Source organism: Lampetra fluviatilis, chromosome 37, assembly GCF_964198595.1.
Source record: "Lampetra fluviatilis chromosome 37, kcLamFluv1.1, whole genome shotgun sequence".
NCBI classification, from domain to species: domain Eukaryota; kingdom Metazoa; phylum Chordata; class Hyperoartia; order Petromyzontiformes; family Petromyzontidae; genus Lampetra; species Lampetra fluviatilis.
Window position 1 is genome coordinate 2758319 of NC_136311.1, and position 19646 is coordinate 2777964.

The window sequence follows — 19646 nt, forward strand, 5'->3', positions numbered from 1 at the left end:
GGCAGCCTCCACATCTCTCCCCCTCGACACACGTGACCCAGACGACTGAAGGCCGTGACTTGGCCGGTCACCCAATGCTGGATTTGCCAGCTGTTACACAATCATTCCTGAACGCATTTCTCCGGCAGTCTTGACCTATCAAAACTGTACAGTGCACTGGATTAAAATGCATCGCAATACTGGTACCAGATCTCAGGACATATTAATTCTTACCTCCTCAACACAGATGCCGATTCTTAGACTGACTGCGTCAAACCTGGACAGGTGGCAACCCTATCCAAGCCAGCTGTCAACACTTGATTTTGCATCTTTATCAATCTCTTGAGAGGCTAAGAAGCTCAGCAGGCCAAAGGTGGCTCTCCCGGAGCCGTTGAGGCTGCCGAGGAGACATGCCCAGGCTGCGCGCGGTCGGTCGGTGGAACCGCGCTTGGTGCTGCTGTGGACAGTCCTTGTCCACCCTCACAGTGACGGTTCGGGTCGTGGGCGATTATGCAGAGCACAGGTGGATATAACGAAGCACAGCGACACAAAGCAAATCTCACGGGCCAATTTGGACAGATTCTCGCAGCCATTTTAGTTTCTGTCAACCGGAGCAGTGTTCTGTTTTTAAGCATTTATAAAAGAAAAGATAAGCTGCACGGATATAAAGCTGTGCGATTACAATATTGTCCGTTTGCAGCAGTGTTAGCGTTCCGGGTTTTCTGAAATACAGTAATGAGCTCGTGCCATTGAGCCGAGGTCTGTGTTCACTCTCCACCCTGCCGGCCGCTCACGGCACTTTTCTTTCTGATCCCTCCCTCCCAAAGCTCCACTTTGGAATGCCCCTCCATCATCCTCTCTTTCCCCCCCCCAAGCTCTTATAATAAACCTTGCTCAAATTAAGAATTGTGTTACACTTATATAACTGTGACAGCGCTGTCTGTTGCTGGCCGCTTGACAGCAAGAACACGTGACTACTGGTTACGGATTTTATATAAATTAGTAATGATGAGTTATTCAGATTTTTCTTGGTGCCTTTATTTATAATTTTATCATGACGCTTGTTTACCCAAGAACGCCTCACTGACTCTTAAGAACCTCGTTTTTTAAGGAGGGTCCTTCCTTGCCAGGCTCTCGCAGTCGGGGGAGATGTTGCTTCGTGTAATTCTAATTCAAGAACGTGAACGCACCGCGAGGAGCCCGAGCCGGGAATCGTGGCGTTGCCGCTGCGCCGCCCTGCCGCGTTGGCGTGTGGCTCTCCCGAGGCGGGCGTTTTACGAGAGCCGTACGTCTCGGAAACAGTGAGGACGTCCGCGCAAGACTCGCGACGGCAAGGCAATAAAATCACGCTCGCAGGTGTAAAGAATCGCAGGCCCACCAGGCTGCCTCCAGCCCAACATGAATCAACCATTTTAATAGAGCGGTTAGGATCTGGCCCAGTGGAGACCGCCTGTTTGCCAGCACATGTGCTCGGCAGCGCTAAATTATTTATCTCCCATTTAGCGAATGGAAGTGGTTTGGGCAAGCCGATAAAAGCGCCGCGGTGCGCGCGGTGGGGCCCACCGACGCATCCATTCCGACTCCCCAGGGCGACGTTCTGCAGAGGCCTCCAGGGGCCAGGGGGGGCGGGCGAGCGTGCGGGCGTGCGGGCGTGCGGGCGTGCTTTATGGGTTAATATACAACGGCCCTGCCGCGGGCGCGACGCTAGCTGCATCTTACCGAATGTCACATTAGCAGATAAAGGGGGTGTGGGGGGGGGCTCAATTTTCCCTTTGAACGCGACCTTGCACAAACGCCCTGGCCGCGTTGGGCTGATTGTGGTCGTGTCAGTGCTCTCATTTTTATTAATTTAATTTTGCGCGCCACGGGCCGGGATTAATCGGCGGCTGCGGACGCCGTTGCGGCGGTTCGTGAGCTGCTGGCGGCGGGAGCGTCGCACGGCAAACCGAGCTCTCCGTGGCCTGCCTGCCCGCCCTCCGCCTGTGGATTTATGCGCAAACCATTGGGAGGGTGCTTCGGCCGTGTCTGCAAGTGCGACGCCGCACGTTGCGTCCGAGCGCGCGTGTCCCTGCAGCGGCACACGGAGCCTTCGTCCTGAACACCGGACGATCGCCGCTGCTGTACAAGAGCGCACATCGTTCATAAGCTAGTCATCCCGCTGCTGTCATATCTGTGGTGGAGCACCCAGTTGCGACCTCGCTGCACTCGATCGGCGTTCAACGTAGAGCAGTCGGAGTGATTGATGAACCAGCACTCACCGATTCACTCACCACTGATCAGTCACCTCCTCGTCACCCTTCTATCGCTACTGAAACAACCTTGCTCAATAAAAAAAAATATGATTTGGACTCGTATATGGCAACTTTTATCATGCTGTTTGTTGCTGGCAAATTGATGTCTTGAGCCTTTGGATGATTAAAAGCGTGCGCGTTCGTTGCAATTGCTGCGTTTATCTCCTGCGCGGCCTGCCAGCCGGTGATTTCTGCAGTGCTCTAAAACCACAACCCACACGGTGATGCCACAAGACATTCGTTGAAAGCATTTTATTTACTTCCTTTGTAAAAGTATCCGTTGAATCACCTCGACAAAGTTTCAACAAACGGACGTATTCCCCCACAACACCGTAACCCAAAATGGCTCCCAAATGATATCTTTGTATGTATTTAAGTGTGTGGCTTAGCAGCACCACAAGCCCTCGGCGTGCCGCTGAATCCACAGAGGTAACCCGGACATGGTCCTCGGGCGGCCTCGGCCATCGAAACTGCGCGGTGCACCGTAGTCAGCCAAGATTGATGCACCGTAGTCAGCCAAGATCGATGCACCATAGTCAGTCAAGATCGATGCACCATAGTCAGTCAAGATTGATGCACCATAGTCAGTCAAGATTGATGCACCATAGTCAGCCAAGATCGATGCACCATAGTCAGTCAAGATCGGTGCACCATAGTCAGTCAAGATCGGTGCACCATAGTCAGTCAAGATTGATGCACCATAGTCAGTCAAGATTGATGCACCATAGTCAGTCAAGATTGATGCACCATAGTCAGTCAAGATCGGTGCACCGTAGTCAGTCAAGATCGGTGCACCATAGTCAGTCAAGATTGATGCACCATAGTCAGTCAAGATTGATGCACCATAGTGAGTCAAGATTGATGCACCATAGTGAGTCAAGATTGATGCACCATAGTCAGTCAAGATTGATGCACCACAGTCAGTCAAGATCGGTGCACCGTAGTCAGTCAAGATCGGTGCACCATAGTCAGTCAAGATCGGTGCACCGTAGTCAGTCAAGATCGGTGCACCGTAGTCAATCAAGATCGGTGCACCATAGTCAGTCAAGATTGATGCACCATAGTCAGTCAAGATTTATGCACCGTAGTCAGTCAAGATCGGTGCACCATAGTCAGTCAAGATCGGTGCACCATAGTCAGTCAAGATTGATGCACCATAGTCAGTCAAGATTGCTGCACCATAGTCAGCCAAGATTTATGCACCGTAGTCAGTCAAGATCGGTGCACCATAGTCAGTCAAGATTGATGCACCATAGTCAGTCAAGATTGATGCACCATAGTCAGTCAAGATTGATGCACCGTAGTCAGTCAAGATCGGTGCACCATAGTCAGTCAAGATCGATGCACCATAGTCAGCCAAGATCGATGCACCATAGTCAGTTAAGATTGATGCACCATAGTCAGTCAAGATTGATGCACCATAGTCAGCCAAGATTGATGCACCATAGTCAGCCAAGATTGATGCACCATAGTCAGTCAAGATCGGTGCACCATAGTCAGTCAAGATTGATGCACCATAGTCAGTCAAGATTGATGCACCATAGTCAGTCAAGATTGATGCACCATAGTCAGTCAAGATCGGTGCACCATAGTCAGTCAAGATTGATGCACCATAGTCAGTCACGATTGATGCACCATAGTCAGTCAAGATTGATGCACCATAGTCAGTCAAGATTGATGCACCATAGTCAGCCAAGATCGATGCACCGTAGTCAGTCAAGATCGGTGCACCATAGTCAGTCAAGATTGATGCACCGTAGTCAGTCAAGATTGATGCACCACAGTCAGTCAAGATTGATGCACCATAGTCAGTCAAGATTGATGCACCATAGTCAGTCAAGATTGATGCACCATAGTCAGTCAAGATTGATGCACCATAGTCAGTCAAGATTGATGCACCGTAGTCAGCCAAGATTGATGCACCGTAGTCAGCCAAGATTGATGCACCATAGTCAGCCAAGATTGATGCACCGTAGTCAGTCAAGATCGGTGCACCATAGTCAGTCAAGATTGATGCACCATAGTCAGTTAAGATTGATGCACCGTAGTCAGTCAAGATCGGTGCACCATAGTCAGTCAAGATTGATGCACCATAGTCAGCCAAGATTGATGCACCGTAGTCAGTCAAGATCGGTGCACCATAGTCAGTCAAGATTGATGCACCATAGTCAGTCAAGATTGATGCACCGTAGTCAGTCAAGATCGGTGCACCATAGTCAGTCAAGATTGATGCACCATAGTCAGTCAAGATTGATGCACCATAGTCAGCCAAGATTGATGCACCGTAGTCAGTCAAGATCGGTGCACCATAGTCAGTCAAGATTGATGCACCATAGTCAGTCAAGTTTGATGCACCATAGTCAGTCAAGATTGATGCACCGTAGTCAGTCAAGATTGATGCACCATAGTCAGTCAAGATTGATGCACCATAGTCAGTCAAGATTGATGCACCATAGTCAGTCAAGATTGATGCACCATAGTCAGTCAAGATTGATGCACCATAGTCAGTCAAGATTGATGCACCGTGGTCAGTCAAGATTGATGCACCGTAGTCAGTCAAGATTGATGCACCGTAGTCAGTCAAGATTGATGCACCGTAGTCAGTCAAGATTGATGCACCGTAGTCAGTCAAGATTGATGCACCATAGTCAGTCAAGATTGATGCACCGTAGTCAGTCAAGATCGATGCACCGTAGTCAGTCAAGATCGGTGCACCATAGTCAGTCAAGATTGATGCACCATAGTCAGTCAAGATTGATGCACCATAGTCAGTCAAGATTGATGCACCATAGTCAGCCAAGATTGATGCACCATAGTCAGTCAAGATTGATGCACCATAGTCAGTCAAGATTGATGCACCATAGTCAGTCAAGATCGGTGCACCGTAGTCAGTCAAGATCGGTGCACCATAGTCAGTCAAGATTGATGCACCATAGTCAGTCAAGATTGATGCACCATAGTGAGTCAAGATTGATGCACCATAGTGAGTCAAGATTGATGCACCATAGTCAGTCAAGATTGATGCACCACAGTCAGTCAAGATCGGTGCACCGTAGTCAGTCAAGATCGGTGCACCATAGTCAGTCAAGATCGGTGCACCGTAGTCAGTCAAGATCGGTGCACCGTAGTCAATCAAGATCGGTGCACCATAGTCAGTCAAGATTGATGCACCATAGTCAGTCAAGATTGATGCACCGTAGTCAGTCAAGATCGGTGCACCATAGTCAGTCAAGATTGATGCACCATAGTCAGCCAAGATTGATGCACCGTAGTCAGTCAAGATCGGTGCACCATAGTCAGTCAAGATTGATGCACCATAGTCAGTCAAGATTGATGCACCATAGTCAGTCAAGATTGATGCACCATAGTCAGTCAAGATTGATGCACCATAGTCAGTCAAGATTGATGCACCATAGTCAGTCAAGATTGATGCACCATAGTCAGTCAAGATTGATGCACCATAGTCAGCCAAGATTGATGCACCGTAGTCAGTCAAGATCGGTGCACCATAGTCAGTCAAGATCGATGCACCATAGTCAGTCAAGATTGATGCACCATAGTCAGTCAAGATTGATGCACCATAGTCAGCCAAGATTGATGCACCATAGTCAGTCAAGATTGATGCACCATAGTCAGTCAAAATTGATGCACCATAGTCAGTCAAGATTGATGCACCATAGTCAGTCAAAATTGATGCACCGTAGTCAGTCAAGATCGGTGCACCATAGTCAGTCAAGATTGATGCACCATAGTGAGTCAAGATTGATGCACCATAGTCAGTCAAGATTGATGCACCACAGTCAGTCAAGATCGGTGCACCGTAGTCAGTCAAGATTGGTGCACCGTAGTCAGTCAAGATCGGTGCACCGTAGTCAGTCAAGATCGGTGCACCATAGTCAGTCAAGATTGATGCACCATAGTCAGTCAAGATTGATGCACCATAGTCAGTCAAGATTGATGCACCGTAGTCAGTCAAGATCGGTGCACCGTAGTCAGTCAAGATCGGTGCACCATAGTCAGTCAAGATTGATGCACCATAGTCAGTCAAGATTGATGCACCGTAGTCAGTCAAGATTGATGCACCGTAGTCAGTCAAGATCGGTGCACCTCCGCAACCGGGATCTCGGTACAAATAAATCCCTGCTCGCCACCCGAACACAGGCGCCATTTCCCAGAGTGTCCGGACCTAACAGCGTGCTCAGTGCGTTATGCGGCAGCCCTGACGTGCAGGGAGTGCTTGAGGCGCGTTAACGCCGTTGGAGGGAAAGGGCCACGTTTTTGAAAATGGTTGCGGAAATTGCCGTGCTTCTCCTGTGCGCGTGGGGTAATGGACGGATCTGCCAGGGCGCTCGCGGGGCCCCCCCTCTTCTCCCCCGCTCGCCGGGGAGCGCAGCTTTAACGGCAGCAATCAAAGGCTGATTAAGCATAGCAGCGTCCCGTCGCGGCTCTAATGGCTTGATTGTTGAAGTCGAGATGCGCTCGCCCGCTCGGTGGCCATGTAGCGCAGGTGGTGGTGGTGCCTGCGTGGCGGTTTTTTTTGTGCGAGATGCATCGCGCTGTCGCCAATTGCATCCGCTGCCCGTGCTCCCGGAGAGAGATGCTTTCAATTCCAGCAAGGGCAATCAATGCGGCTGCACCGCGAGGATTCGTTCTCCCCCCCCGCTCCCCCCCCCCCCCCCCGCTTAATGCTGCTGCGGTGAGGATTTATAGAGAAGCCGGGTGTGGTGGTTGTGGTGGTACGGTTGCCACCTGTCCAGTTTTTTACCCGGACAGTCTGGGAATTGGCTTCTTGTGTGTCCGGGTGGCAGGAGCTGATTTGTACCGAGATCTGGTACCGGTATTGCTGTGCTGACCTTTACTTCGGTACGCTGCGCGGTATTGATAGACCGAGCCTCACTGAGGAATACGTCCCGGTTTGGTCTATGAAGAAGGTGGTGAGCCCTAGGTGGCGGTGATGCTGGTGGTGATGATCAAAGAGTTGCCATCTGTTCGGCATAAGGAGACCATTACGATAAGCGCTTCGCTAATTCCGAACATCAGAGTCGATGTAAAAGCGAATGAGCAGAATGAGATTTGTATCTGTGGTACAGTCACACAGCTGATGGAGGAAGGCAGAGAGCGCACCAGAATAGACATCGTAAACCCAAATCGACGGTAATTGGCAACGTGCACAGGCGGTTCCCGAGATGCGAACGTTCGACTTGCGAACATCCGCGCTTGCGAACGAAACCTTCCGAAACGACACTATTCTTTTTAGCCATCTGACGTTCGGTCGTAACTTGCGCAAGGCGAAACTACTTTGTTCAGCGGTGCGATCCTCCGCGGAATGTCATGAGTCGCAGCATCCGCCTGGGACTTGTTATATGCCCCTTCCGGCAAGCAAACCAGCATCAGGACTGTAGGTAAGTTAAAATAAAATATTGTTTTTCTTTTCATGTTACTTTATCTTATGTTTGATTTACTTTACAGTATGAGTTTAACAGTGCTTCCCTTTGTTGTTGAACCATAGCACATGTTATAACACTGACTGTGTGTGCGGTAGCATTGAATATTGATATCCAAGATAGCAACATCTTGAATAAAAGGGCTTGTTTTTTTGACCGCTCCAAAATAAAGTCAAAATAATTTCTCGGTCAAATGAGCATTGAAGCAGTGCTTCAGCTCCTGTTACAAGCCTGAGTAAATGTGACAATTCCACATTCATATGGCGGGGACGTTTATAGGACAACCATGGTTGACTTCCCCACAAATCGATACCTATTTTTATCAACCCCAAAGGCATGATGGGCGAGTAAGCAAACCCAACCAGGTTTTTATCTCGCAAATTTCCGATGACCACAGGCAGACAGCCAGGGCGATAGACAGGCAGACGGGCAGCTCAGAAGTGACCAGGCCTCACGACACTCTTCTGAGCTCACACCCCTCGCTGTCTCCAACCACTGGTGGGGTGGGGTGGCACGTGCCCCCCCCCCCCAATGATCTGATCGAAATCCCGAATTTTGATCGGATCATTGGGGTTTATTAGTAATAAATCGGCATTTTGCGACCCCCACTGCCACTGTGCAGCATATTATTACGTGCCAGGGACTCAATGAGATGATAGAATAATAGTCTGAGTCCATAATTGGCAATAAGTAACGGTAAAGCAGTTTTAAGTGACTCACAGAATTGTGTGCAGTTGTGTATACAGCACACGACTTCCCTGAAGGCAAACACCTTTAGCGAGCGCGATGCCGATCACACAACGCGGTTCGAATTCGACCCTCGATCGATGGTTGCGCCATCGCCGCACACGCGTCGAATAAAAAGCAAGGGACAAGTCCTTACTTACTAACAACTCCTCTATCATTTTTCATTGCTGGAGGGGTTGCCCCCCCTACCTGAAAATCCTGGCTCCGACATTGTTCCAACGCTCCCACGGTGTCGCCAAGACCCTTTGGAAGACGATGTAGCAGCAAGCAGCAGCAGCAGCAGCGAAACAGCGTAGTCTTTTCGGTCTTCAGCTGTCCAACCATTCCGCGTTTATATTTAAAGCAAGGCTAGCGCTCCATCGTGCATGATTAACGCTACTTTTTCTATTTTGTCCGCGGAGTTTATAATTTTTCCCGTTTTGGGCTGTCAGTATCGTGTGGCAGGCCCCATAACTCAGGTAGCTACTGCGATGTTTTTCAGTGGTACATTAATTGTGATTATAAAGTCATATGTAGTAATTTCTCTATCCTGACAAAAAGTGGGGCTAGCAATGTCTCAGTGCTAGGTGGCGTGGTCGGTCATAATCCGTGTAATTACTCCTACGCTGGCCTTATAAAAATTAAATGCGCTTTAATTACTGTGTTGGGCTCGAGACCATTGGAGGCCGCAGTTCCCTCCAACCCAGAATCACGAGCAATCATTCTTGGTAATTAACTTCTCTGAAGGCAATTTAACACCTACATTCGTTTAATTAGATCCGTGCCTTGTGGAACATTTCTGGGTAATGGCGGTCTGCGTGCGCACCCTGGGCTGGGCTGCAGCCTTAAATAGCGCCCGGCTTGCCATGCACGCCGCACGGCCTCGCGCGCATCGCCGTATTTAGCTCGCGTGAGAAAAATCACTAAATGGATTTGGGAGATTAAGGATAGGCGCCCGTACGGTGAGACTCGGGGTGAATTGCGGTGGCGACAGGTCAGCCACGAGCTCGGTGAGGACGGCGCCCGTCTCGAGCGCCTGGGCACATCCTGCCGGTTGGGAGGGTGACCCACCATCCCTCCAGGGTCCGCCATCCCTCGCGGGGAAGGGAACAGCGGTAGTCCTATGGATAGACTCACCCCCGCCGTAGGAATGTGGGATTTCCACCACTGGCTCGGGGCTGTAATGCGGAGGTGAGCACCAGTGTCTCAGTGCCGGCGTGAGCAGGAGAGCATTGGCGTTCCGGTTGAAGGCGATCACTCGGCTTGTGACGACGCAGCTATTCGGCAATTAACACCAAGTATGACGCTCGCGATGCACATGTCAAATTGTTCATGTGACAATCAACTGATTATAACGTATGCAAATGTAAGGCTAATGGGTTGGAAGAGACAGCACAGACAAGAGAGAACGAACAAGAAACAATACAAACCGGATGGTTAAAACGGAACGGTTGCCTGTTGAGTACATTCACGATCCCAAGTCGGTGCGATGAACCTGATTTCTGTCGCGGGGAATCGTTGTGGCAGTGAGTGCTGCAAAGAGCGGGCACCGGCCTTGTGCTGTGTGCGTTGTCAGGCTAACCCACGACACCCTCGCCACGCAGTAAAGCAGAAGGCTTCATGAACCCACCAGGACAATGAGCTGGTGCTTCTTCGTGGAACCAATACGGATCCGTGGCGGTTCCGGACTGGTCGTGTTGCGGCAGTCGGTATATTGAGAGGCAGTCGGTCTAAATGAAGTCTCCCGTGTCAACAATTCCAACTGTCTCGCCAAGGAAATGTGCGGGATCGATAGAACTAGGGGCCGCTTATCTTGCGCGTAGCTGGTGATGCAGAGCATTACTGATTTTCTGTCCTGCCACTTGACCGCTTGTCCTTTTGTCAGGCATTCATCACGATGGCGGCGGCGGCGGCGGCGGTAGTTGCTGGGTTGCAGAAACGTTTGGCTCGTTTGTACGTGCGTTGGGAAACGTGTGTAGTCAAAATGCCCAACACATCTTGCCGGTTCGTATTTTTGGCGATGCTCTTCCGTGAATGGGGACGGGTTAGCCACTCGTTTGCCTGCCGAGCATAGGCCCAAAGGCCCAGGACGTGAAGTGGCCAGCAAAAACAGCACCGTCAAAGTTGTAATAGGTGAGCGTTAACACGATTTTATTTAATTGAATAGATGTTGAGAGGTCCTAGTTATTTGCAAAACTATGTAAATACACAACACAAGACAGTAATTCGTGGCGTGGTGGAGAATATAACAAAGTCATGTATTCGCAGACGATACGCTTGCCTCACATCACTGTAAACATCTGGCTGTTCGCCAATATTTGTTCATGCAAGCCTGTGTCTGCTGATGAGACATTAAATGTCAAAACTGGTCCAGAGTTTTGCTTGTGACGAACCAATGCTACTGATAAGATGCAGACTCTCAAAAAGGCCATTCGGCGAATTTGATGTGTAAAAAAAAAGCCTTGATTTATTATGCAGAGGGACAGATAATGGTGTGAATGAGGGGGCTTATTGTCTCCTTGTTCATTTTGTTGTTGCGTGTACTCTCCACAACAGCGCCAGTGAACATTTGGTATTCAAGGTACAACGTATTTCACTTACACATAAATACCCATTTGGGTATGTAGCCGTTCATTTCTCTTTCCACCACGCTCGTCTGAGCAGAGTTTTCCAGGACGGGCCGCGATATAGTTTGGACTGCGGTTCCAAACCGCAGCGGAACTCGGGTCTTGCTGGAGGTCACGGCCGCTCACGATGGCAGCGCTGTCGGTGGGCTGTCTCCCGCCTGACCCTCACGCTGAGCGCGGAGTTCAGGAATCTCCCCTCTCGTCCTTGTCCTGGAGAGAGCCCGGGGCACACGTCTCGTGGCAACTATCCCGCTGGGTTATTTTCTCCAGGAGGGCCGGGGCAGCCGGGGGTGGACGCAGGTTGCCCTACATTTTCGTTCATATCAAGACTGTGTCCAGGTTCTGAGGTTTTTATTAACTATATGAAAGCGACGGAGCTCCGGAGAAGATTGAATTGATATCCAGCGTTTTCTGTAAATGACGATAAGGCTGAGAGCATTGTACGTGCCACGTGGTGGCCAGATGGCACGCGTGCAGGAAGCGTGGGTGAGAGTTGCACCTTCCCTTCCTCTGTACGTGAGCAGCTGAGCCTGGGTGCTGGTGGGGTTTGCAACAACGAGATAGGACTGCGAGTGTTGGTGTTTGAGCTTCTACAACTCCGGCAATTGCAGCATCCGTTCCATTCTTTTCTCTACAGCAACTCTGGTGGTGGCGATTTGGTGAGGTCTTCATTCAGCAGTGGATTAACCATGGTTGGGGATAATGATGACTGTGGCTCTCACTTGGTTGAGGACAGGACTGATGTGACGACGATCTGCGTTTCTTCTCGTGTTTAATTTGTTTTGCGTGTCACGGCGTTTTGCGCTGAACTAGGACTCGTATCGACCATCGAGTCCTTGCCTATACTCATCTGGCAGTTCACCAGCATCCGTTCAAGCAGGTCTGACTGCTGATGGGACAGTGAATGTCACAACCGTTTCAGAGTTTGGCTTGTGTTAAACCAATGAAGCTGAAATTATTATGCCCTCCCAGATGGCCGTGTGGCTGATGGAAAGTGTCAAATACTTTTAGATTTTGTGGAGGGATAGATAGGTGACAGAGTTTCGTCTTGTCTGCTCATCTATTTCGTTGTATTCTTCACCACGACACTCATGATTATCGTACATTACTACTGAAGGCTTTGTTGCTTTATACCTTGATCAGGACTTGCCTTGTCTCTCGATCTCACGGGGGCTGCAGTTGAATAGCCCCGTCATGCTGCGGATCCTGCCAGAGCCTATTTCATTTTAATCAGAACAGAACAGGGTCCTGGTGGACGGTTTCCAGGCCAGTTCGTCCATAAAGCTGAACAAAGGCAGGGAATTACAGGTGACAAACTGAGTCGAATGCACGGGAGCGAGGTCGCGTACATTCTCTTTCTGTCAGCTGAGGAATTAGCGGTTCTGAAGCGAGTGCCGGCGTACGTAACGAAGGAGCGCAGTGGCCGCGTCAGGGACAGACAGAGCTAAGCTCTCCATCGTGGCTCGCAATGCTGGTGCGTGCGCATCGCGGTTTTTCCATTCTTGGTTGACAGAACATGACGGCCGCATTGCACGGGGCGCCAGCCCGGTGCTCTGCTGGGTGCGTGGCGCGCACCGAGAGATGTGCGTGCGCTCGCTGGCGCTCACGTTTCACGCCTGGGTATTCACGTCGGCTGGAATGAGTGTGCCGGGGTGCAGAGGGTCACTAAATAAATAGAGCGCCAAATTCCAGTTGCAACCCAAGTTGCTATCGGTAACTAAAGCCCTTTGGTTACAGCGGAGGTACTATTAATACCGACTTGGACCGAGGTTTAAAAAAAAAAAAGTTGGTGATTTCCGGCTAAAACTTTCAACGAGGCGGTGCTCATCTGTTTACAGCCCTGAGCCAGTGATGGAAAATTCCACATTCCCATGGCAGGGTCGAGTCTCTCCATCGGACAACCACTGTTGACTTCCCCCCAGAGAGTTAATGGGGTGATAAAAAATGTTTGACTCCGAGGCTCGTGTATATTTTACGCAGCTCGTGTTGGCCCCTGCATTGATCAAGTGTTTGTTTGTTTTTTTTGGGCTGGCTTCGTATTTTGCAACACGCGTTCCTGCGTCACCGTCGCAATTATCACCCTGTAATTGTGATCCGCGACGCCCCCGCAAGCGATGGCGCTTCCAGCGCCCGCACGCTCCACGGCGGAGAGCGAACACACGGCGACCGATGCGTGGATGGATTTTCCTACCGCTTCAATTGCGAAGGATTATTTTAAAAATGTCAGATAACTAGCAAGAAATGCGAAAATGGGTGGCATTTGAAAAAAATATATATATAAAAATCAAAGTGCACATTTGGCATTTGGCAAAAAAAATATCTCAGCCTGGCAGAGGAGGCAAGAGATGGTAAGATGGCGGTGAGACACATGCCGCCGCCGCCACCACCGCCGCCACCGCGCGCGGTACGTGGGTGGCGCGCTGGTTAGGGCGACATTCAGTGACTGCGAGCAGCCTCGCTCTGACATTTACTGGCTCATTAGTAATCACATTAAAGGCCCAGCGTGGGCCTTGGCGGCACGGAGGGGGCGGGTCGATTTATGCCGTCGGTCGAGGGGAGGAAGAGAGGGCTTCTGGCTTGCCGGAGGAGAGCGCATCAAATGGTGCCAGAAAAACTTGTCAGAAATTGTAATGTAGCCTGCAGCTCCTCAAATCGCCCCTGACGTTTTATAAAATATTCATGGGTGAAAATTAGGTCTGGGAATTGCTGCGAAAAATAATTCACAGCCTGGCGTTTGTGAGTGAACTTGGCATGCGAAATAACACGCGGCACACGTGTAGAAATTACTTACCGCGAATTCATCCATCAGCACCTTCATTTGCCCCGTTCTCGTGAGCTAGCGGGCCCCGCATTAAATATTCATGTGCAATTCTCGCATGATTTCAGCACCCATTTCACATTCAGAAAGGCATTAAAATGTGATATTTGCCTTTGATTTATGGAATGGGGCTGCGGTGATGGGTGCTGATTTGCCATTTGCCTGAGTGCTGCTCTTTCTATATTGCTGCAGGACAGTGGTGCTCAGGCTCCCGCACTGTACGGCTCTGCTCCACACTTGATATGCGCCGCGGAGACGGGGCTGTCGAGAGCCAGGCTTGCATGTGCAAGCCTTAAAGGGGCCCTTCACACTTCCCCCTCTTGTATCTGGCCGCGGGCCCTCTCTCGTATCTGTGTCATCTCTTGTAGCACCGTGAGAAGACAAAATCACACTCTCCATGGTGTAAACACGGTTTGTATTAGCGGCAGACTTTTAGATTAAAATGTAAATGTGTGCATAGACGTAAATTAAAAACGTAATTTTATAAACACTGCCGAGGTGTAATTCTTCAATGGTGTTTTCATTTCCCTTACAACCGGCCAGGTGGTGACTCAGCTGTAGAGCGAGCGGCTCACAATCCGGAGGTCGCGAGTTCAACTCCTGGTTAGGGGTCGCCCATCGTCCCTTCCTCCAGGGTCAATGAAATGAGCACCACTTTTGTGGAGAAGTCAATGATGGCTGTCCTATGGATAGACTATGTCCTTGTCAGAGGAATATGGAATGTCCACCGCTGCCTTTAGGGCTATAAATGGGAGATGAGCACCACCTCAGTGTCTTCGTTTGAGCTCTTTGGAACTTGTGGGATGTTGATGCCTGTTCTGTGAAAGGGGTGGGCGAGGAGGGCCAGCAGCCCAGCTCTGCCTCTGGTGCACCTGATCCAGAGGCAGGAACCCGCTGCGAGTGACACTTGGACGCGTCGCCTCTCACGATGCATCGCTTTGAGAACATCGACATTGTGTTTTTAAAGGACAAACATTTGCCCTGTGATGTTTTATGTAAGTTACTTGTATTGGTAACCAGCTTCAACGTCAATCTGCCTTTCACAATGTGAATTCTCTCCATGTTTTTTTGCCACGTCTGCGTCGTTAACAAACGCGGCGTCGCTGCTTCTCTTTGGCGTCCCTTTGCGCTGAAGCGCCAACTCCAATGCCGCTCCCGAGGTTCGTTTGGATCTGCTAAGCGGCGGCTGCACGGCCGCCAATCGCCGCTCGCGGTGTGCAGGGCAGCCCAGGATTTATGGGCCTGCAGATAAATCGCTGCTCGCTAATTTAACATGCATAGAATTTCTGTACATTAGGAAATCAAACGTCCACACGTTTCACTAAATTACTTTCCTTTGTTCTTCTGTTGCAGTGCGACAGCGAGAGTGACATCGATGACCGGGTGAGTACGGTGTTATGCACGCTAAGCCCGTTGCACCCACGCAGCAGCAGCTGGCGACGTGTGTGTGTGTGTGCGAGAGCATGCCGTCGGGCGACACAAGAAGACGTGGCCGCCCAGAGGCACCTGGAGGCCCGGTGCTCGAGGCCCGGAGCAGAGCGCCACGTGGGGGGGCGCCCTTGTTTTTTTCGAGGAAGGAAAAAAAAAGCGCAGGCTCGTTGTGAGGCCCTCGTTTGTGTGAGGCCTGGGGCAAATGTCCAATTTTGCCCTCCGCCCCCCTCTCCTCTCTTCCGGGCATCCCTGCGAGAAGACGCACGAGCGCTTGTGCCACCATGACGGTGAGGGCGCCGGTGCTCGCGTTCGTCTGGGACAGCAGGGGTCGTTGACTGCTCGACAGAAACGGAACAGAGCCCACCCGACATGAAAGCAGTGCGAGTGAGAAGTAGAACGTTTAGCTTCGATGCAAACCGGCCGGCAGGCTCGGCAGTGGAGCGGCTCGCAATCAGAGGAAGGCTGTAAGAGGGTGGACTCGCCCATCATCCCGCTAGGGTCGATAAAATATGTACTGCCTTTTTTGGAAATTAACAGTGGTTGTTGTCCTGTGTCTAAACTTGTGGCCCCCCCGCCCGCCACAGGAACGTGGAACAGGAAGTCACTTTAACGTTGGAAGCATAACAAGAATTCAATGTAAACATTTACCAGGAATGGGTTGTACGATTCCCACAATTGCAGGAAAACAGTAGCAGACAAACTTTTTTGTTCTCATAAACATCATTATATGTGTGGGGTTCTTCTGCCGCCTTTATTCCATTAAATGTGTCATCCTAATCAATCCAATCGTGACAAAACGATTGTACACAGTCCGAAGGGATGGTGAGTAATAACCTAATTTTAACACTTATAAAATTACACAATTTAATTAGTATGTTACTCTCAGTGTTTTATTCGTTATATTTATTTACATTAAAGGAAGCTACACGTCATTCCGTGCCGTACGGTGCAGCTGCACCCCTCTGAGCGGGGCGTTGTTTTCCATGTAAATGACACGCGGCCGTCTTACTTGCGTTCGGTTGTCGGATCCGTTATCCGGGCCGCGCTATCTGTGTTCTCCGCGAGCCGTCGGCTGCAAATGAGGTGGCGCGGCAGCTCGATGAGACGCGCGGAGAGGCGGTTTCCCAGACCGATTAAGGCGATTAGACCCGTCCATCTCACCTGCTCAGCCAGTCCGGCTCACGTACTAATGTCCCTGTTACTTGTTATAGTAACACGTACAGTGAACTAAGCGTTGCCATGGTCACAGGCTGAGCCTGCCAGGTTGGACCGATCGCCGAGCTGTGTGTGAGGCTTCTGGAGGCCTGTGCCACCTAGGGCCTAGAGTTGCCCACCCGTCTGCAGCCTGGGTTTGACCCCAGACAGTCTTCGGAATTGGCATGTTTGTTTGTGCCAAGATCTGGTGGAATTTGTGTTGAACTTCATGACGCTACAATGTGCAGTTTTGAAGTGATTTCCACTTGGTTCACATTTATTGACATCGCTAAGGGAAACCAAAATAACAATTTGCGTCATTGTGGAGAATATGAGTCAGAGAATAACTAAGCAGACTGTGCCTAATTTAGATATGTGTATCTCCAAATAAAACATACAAAAAAATAAAATGTCCCATCAGCCACACGGCCTTCTGGGAGTGATTTTTTTCAATTGCATTGGTTTAGCACGCGCACATTTTGAACCGCTGAATGTCGAACCTAGTCCACAGTTTGCGTGTATTAAACCAATGCTACTGAAAAATTAACTCCCATAAGTACTTTTGTTTTTTAGGCGGAGGGACGAAATTGGGAAATTAGCATTTTGTCTGATTATTTATTTGGTTAGCGAAGGGAAAATATCGCTAAAGGTCTCTTTTCCCTGAACTATTCCATAAAATGTGCTCATCAAAATCGTCTTAATGTAACAGGAGGGCTGTGTGAATGTATTTTTTTAAATTAACATTTAATGCGGGAACAGGCTCCGCCATGCAAAGGGCCTTAAGCCTAAATGGCAGTGTGCCAATTTTTTCTGTCAAAAATAATCACCTACAATTTAATGATAATTACCAAAAATTTCATCACTGATAGGCATTATACATTTCTGTCAATCACAACTATACGACATTCAAAAGTGCTTCAAATTATATCCCTTTAAGATTGCCCTAATGTACTAAACTTAGGTATTTTTAATTGAGATCAATTAAATACTTTCCAATGCGAAATTGCACCGCAGGATAACTTCATTTGAGTCGTAGAATTCTCTGGAGGCTGGAGAGGTTGCTGCGGGCTCATTGCCGCACTGCTCCGGCGGCCTGACAGATCGCCTGTCAGCAGCCAGGGTGATCGATCGTCTGCTCCAGTCACTCGCTCTCTCGCCAGCAGTCAGTCGCCTCCTTGTAACTCTTCTATGACTACTGCCATGGTTACGTATCCCGTGAACCTGGTTGATTCCTCCACCCATGTTGACGACTCGGTCGACCAGACACTCACCGTCTTGTCTCATCCATACTGTGTTCACTCACCACGCCGCAGGGCACAACAACTCCCCTCACTCACCCACCCTCTCACCACACTGGAGGTCACAACAACAACAACAACCGCCATTCGCCACTAAGTGGCAGTGACGTTACCATGGCGCTTGTACCAGGCTATGTGCACGTTAAGGCCACGTGAAGTGTCGAACGCCTGCTGGCAGGAGGTTATGGGACAGACCCAGGTGCCATGCGTCGATTGACTGAGATGACAGGCCGATGCACAACCTTGCTGTGTTTTAGCCGCCCCGCGTTCCACTCATTGTTGTGAGCGTCGCTCCTCTGCCCTCCGTTGTTGCTGGAGGGCGACTGCCTCCAACTGCCCAGTAGCGTCCTTCATGAGCCTCGTCAGCAGAGGCTGATCTTGACACCGCTCGTACCAGTCATCGGCAAGTCCACTCAGCTCCACGTCCTTCTGTACCACATGGCTCCATTTCATCTCTAGCCCGTGCCGTGGCCGTTTAGCCCCTTCAATCCGGCCGAACAAAAGCTCAGCCACCCACTCACCACACTGCAGGTCACCTCACTTCTCTATTTGCACCGCTCCACTATGGAATTCCCATACCCAAGTTCCTATAATAGCCCTGCTCAATTCAAGCAACGCGTTACACTCTTATCTTTTGCAGCCCTGACGGTCCTGTTTGTTTCTGGTCGCTTGACGTTTTGGGGCCATCGTGCCTGTGCTCAGCAACTGCATCTCAAAGTGGAAATGAGTGCACGTGCTGTTTGATGACGTTCTCTTGGACTGCCAGAGGCTCAAGGTGCTCAATCCTGGAAACCCTCGGTCCTAGAATAACAAGGCAGACAAGACGCCTCCTTCCCAGACCCATCCCTCCATGTAAACAATGCGAGTATTCTTTACACAACCCATCGACCACACAGCCTCCTGGGAGTGCTTCTTTGCAGCAGCATTGGTTCAATACCTGCAAAACTCTGGACCGGTTTCGATTTGAAATTCAGCATCTCATCAGCAGAGTCAGGCTTGCTCAAGCCAACGCTGGTGAACTGTCGGATGTTCATTGTCAAGGATCTTCCGTTCGATGTGGTTTCTAGTTCGACACAAACCTGTATGATATGTGATGTAAAAAGAGCTTTAGTTTCGCTTGGTACTAATATTCCTCGGCACTAAAGCCCTTCGTAACCCCTCGTGTCCTGCGGAGGGCACCCGCAAATCCACATCACACCCTGAAGCGGCACAAAGGCGTCACAGCGGTGAGTGCAAGCCGCTGGGCTGCGGGGGGAGTATGACGTCGACTAGAGGTACCACGATTGTCCCCGGTGTAAACAAAGCGTCCGTTTCTGGGAATCGGGTGGAGAGCTGACACGGACAGGGATTGTGTACCCCAACATATGAAGAAAGCAACATTTCTGAAACCAGATTACACAGAGGTTGGGGTACGCTGCGCTGGCTTGCCAAATGCACGTGTGAAGTGGCAGGGGAATGTGCAAGGGGGGGGCGTGTATTGGCAGTGCATCAGCTGGCAGCTTTGATACTCGCAAAGGCGTTGGTACCTGCAAGAAGATGGAAGTCGCAGTGTTAATGCGGTAATTCCTTGCAGAAGTAGAGGTGGCAATGCCTGCTGCAGTGTTTCTATTACTTCTCAGATACAGTGTCGAATATATTTTAAATCCGCGATGTTTCTTTGTTTAATACTGACGTGAATCTGCATTCGTATTTATGCATTGGGTCGAACGCCCGAGAAGTGGTAAAGCTCGTCTGAGAGTCTTGGGTTGTAGCTCGCGCCGCTGATCCGCGTAGAATATCCTGACCCGGGCTTAACGGCCTTCGCGCGTTAATTAGTCAATTAGCGCGCGGTGGCGCGT

The 19646-nt window shown here is 50.1% G+C and overlaps 1 protein-coding gene across 16 annotated transcripts in view; it reads left to right on the forward strand.

The window, feature by feature from the left end:
- AUTS2 (activator of transcription and developmental regulator AUTS2) overlaps positions 1-19646 on the forward strand; it is a 259132-nt gene that overhangs the window by 141660 nt on the left and 97826 nt on the right. For all 16 annotated transcript variants that reach the window (XM_078873546.1, XM_078873547.1, XM_078873548.1 and 13 more), the window contains one exon: positions 15239-15268. In XM_078873546.1, the coding sequence (XP_078729672.1) occupies positions 15239-15268 (30 nt within the window). The remainder of the gene's footprint in view (positions 1-15238; positions 15269-19646) is intronic.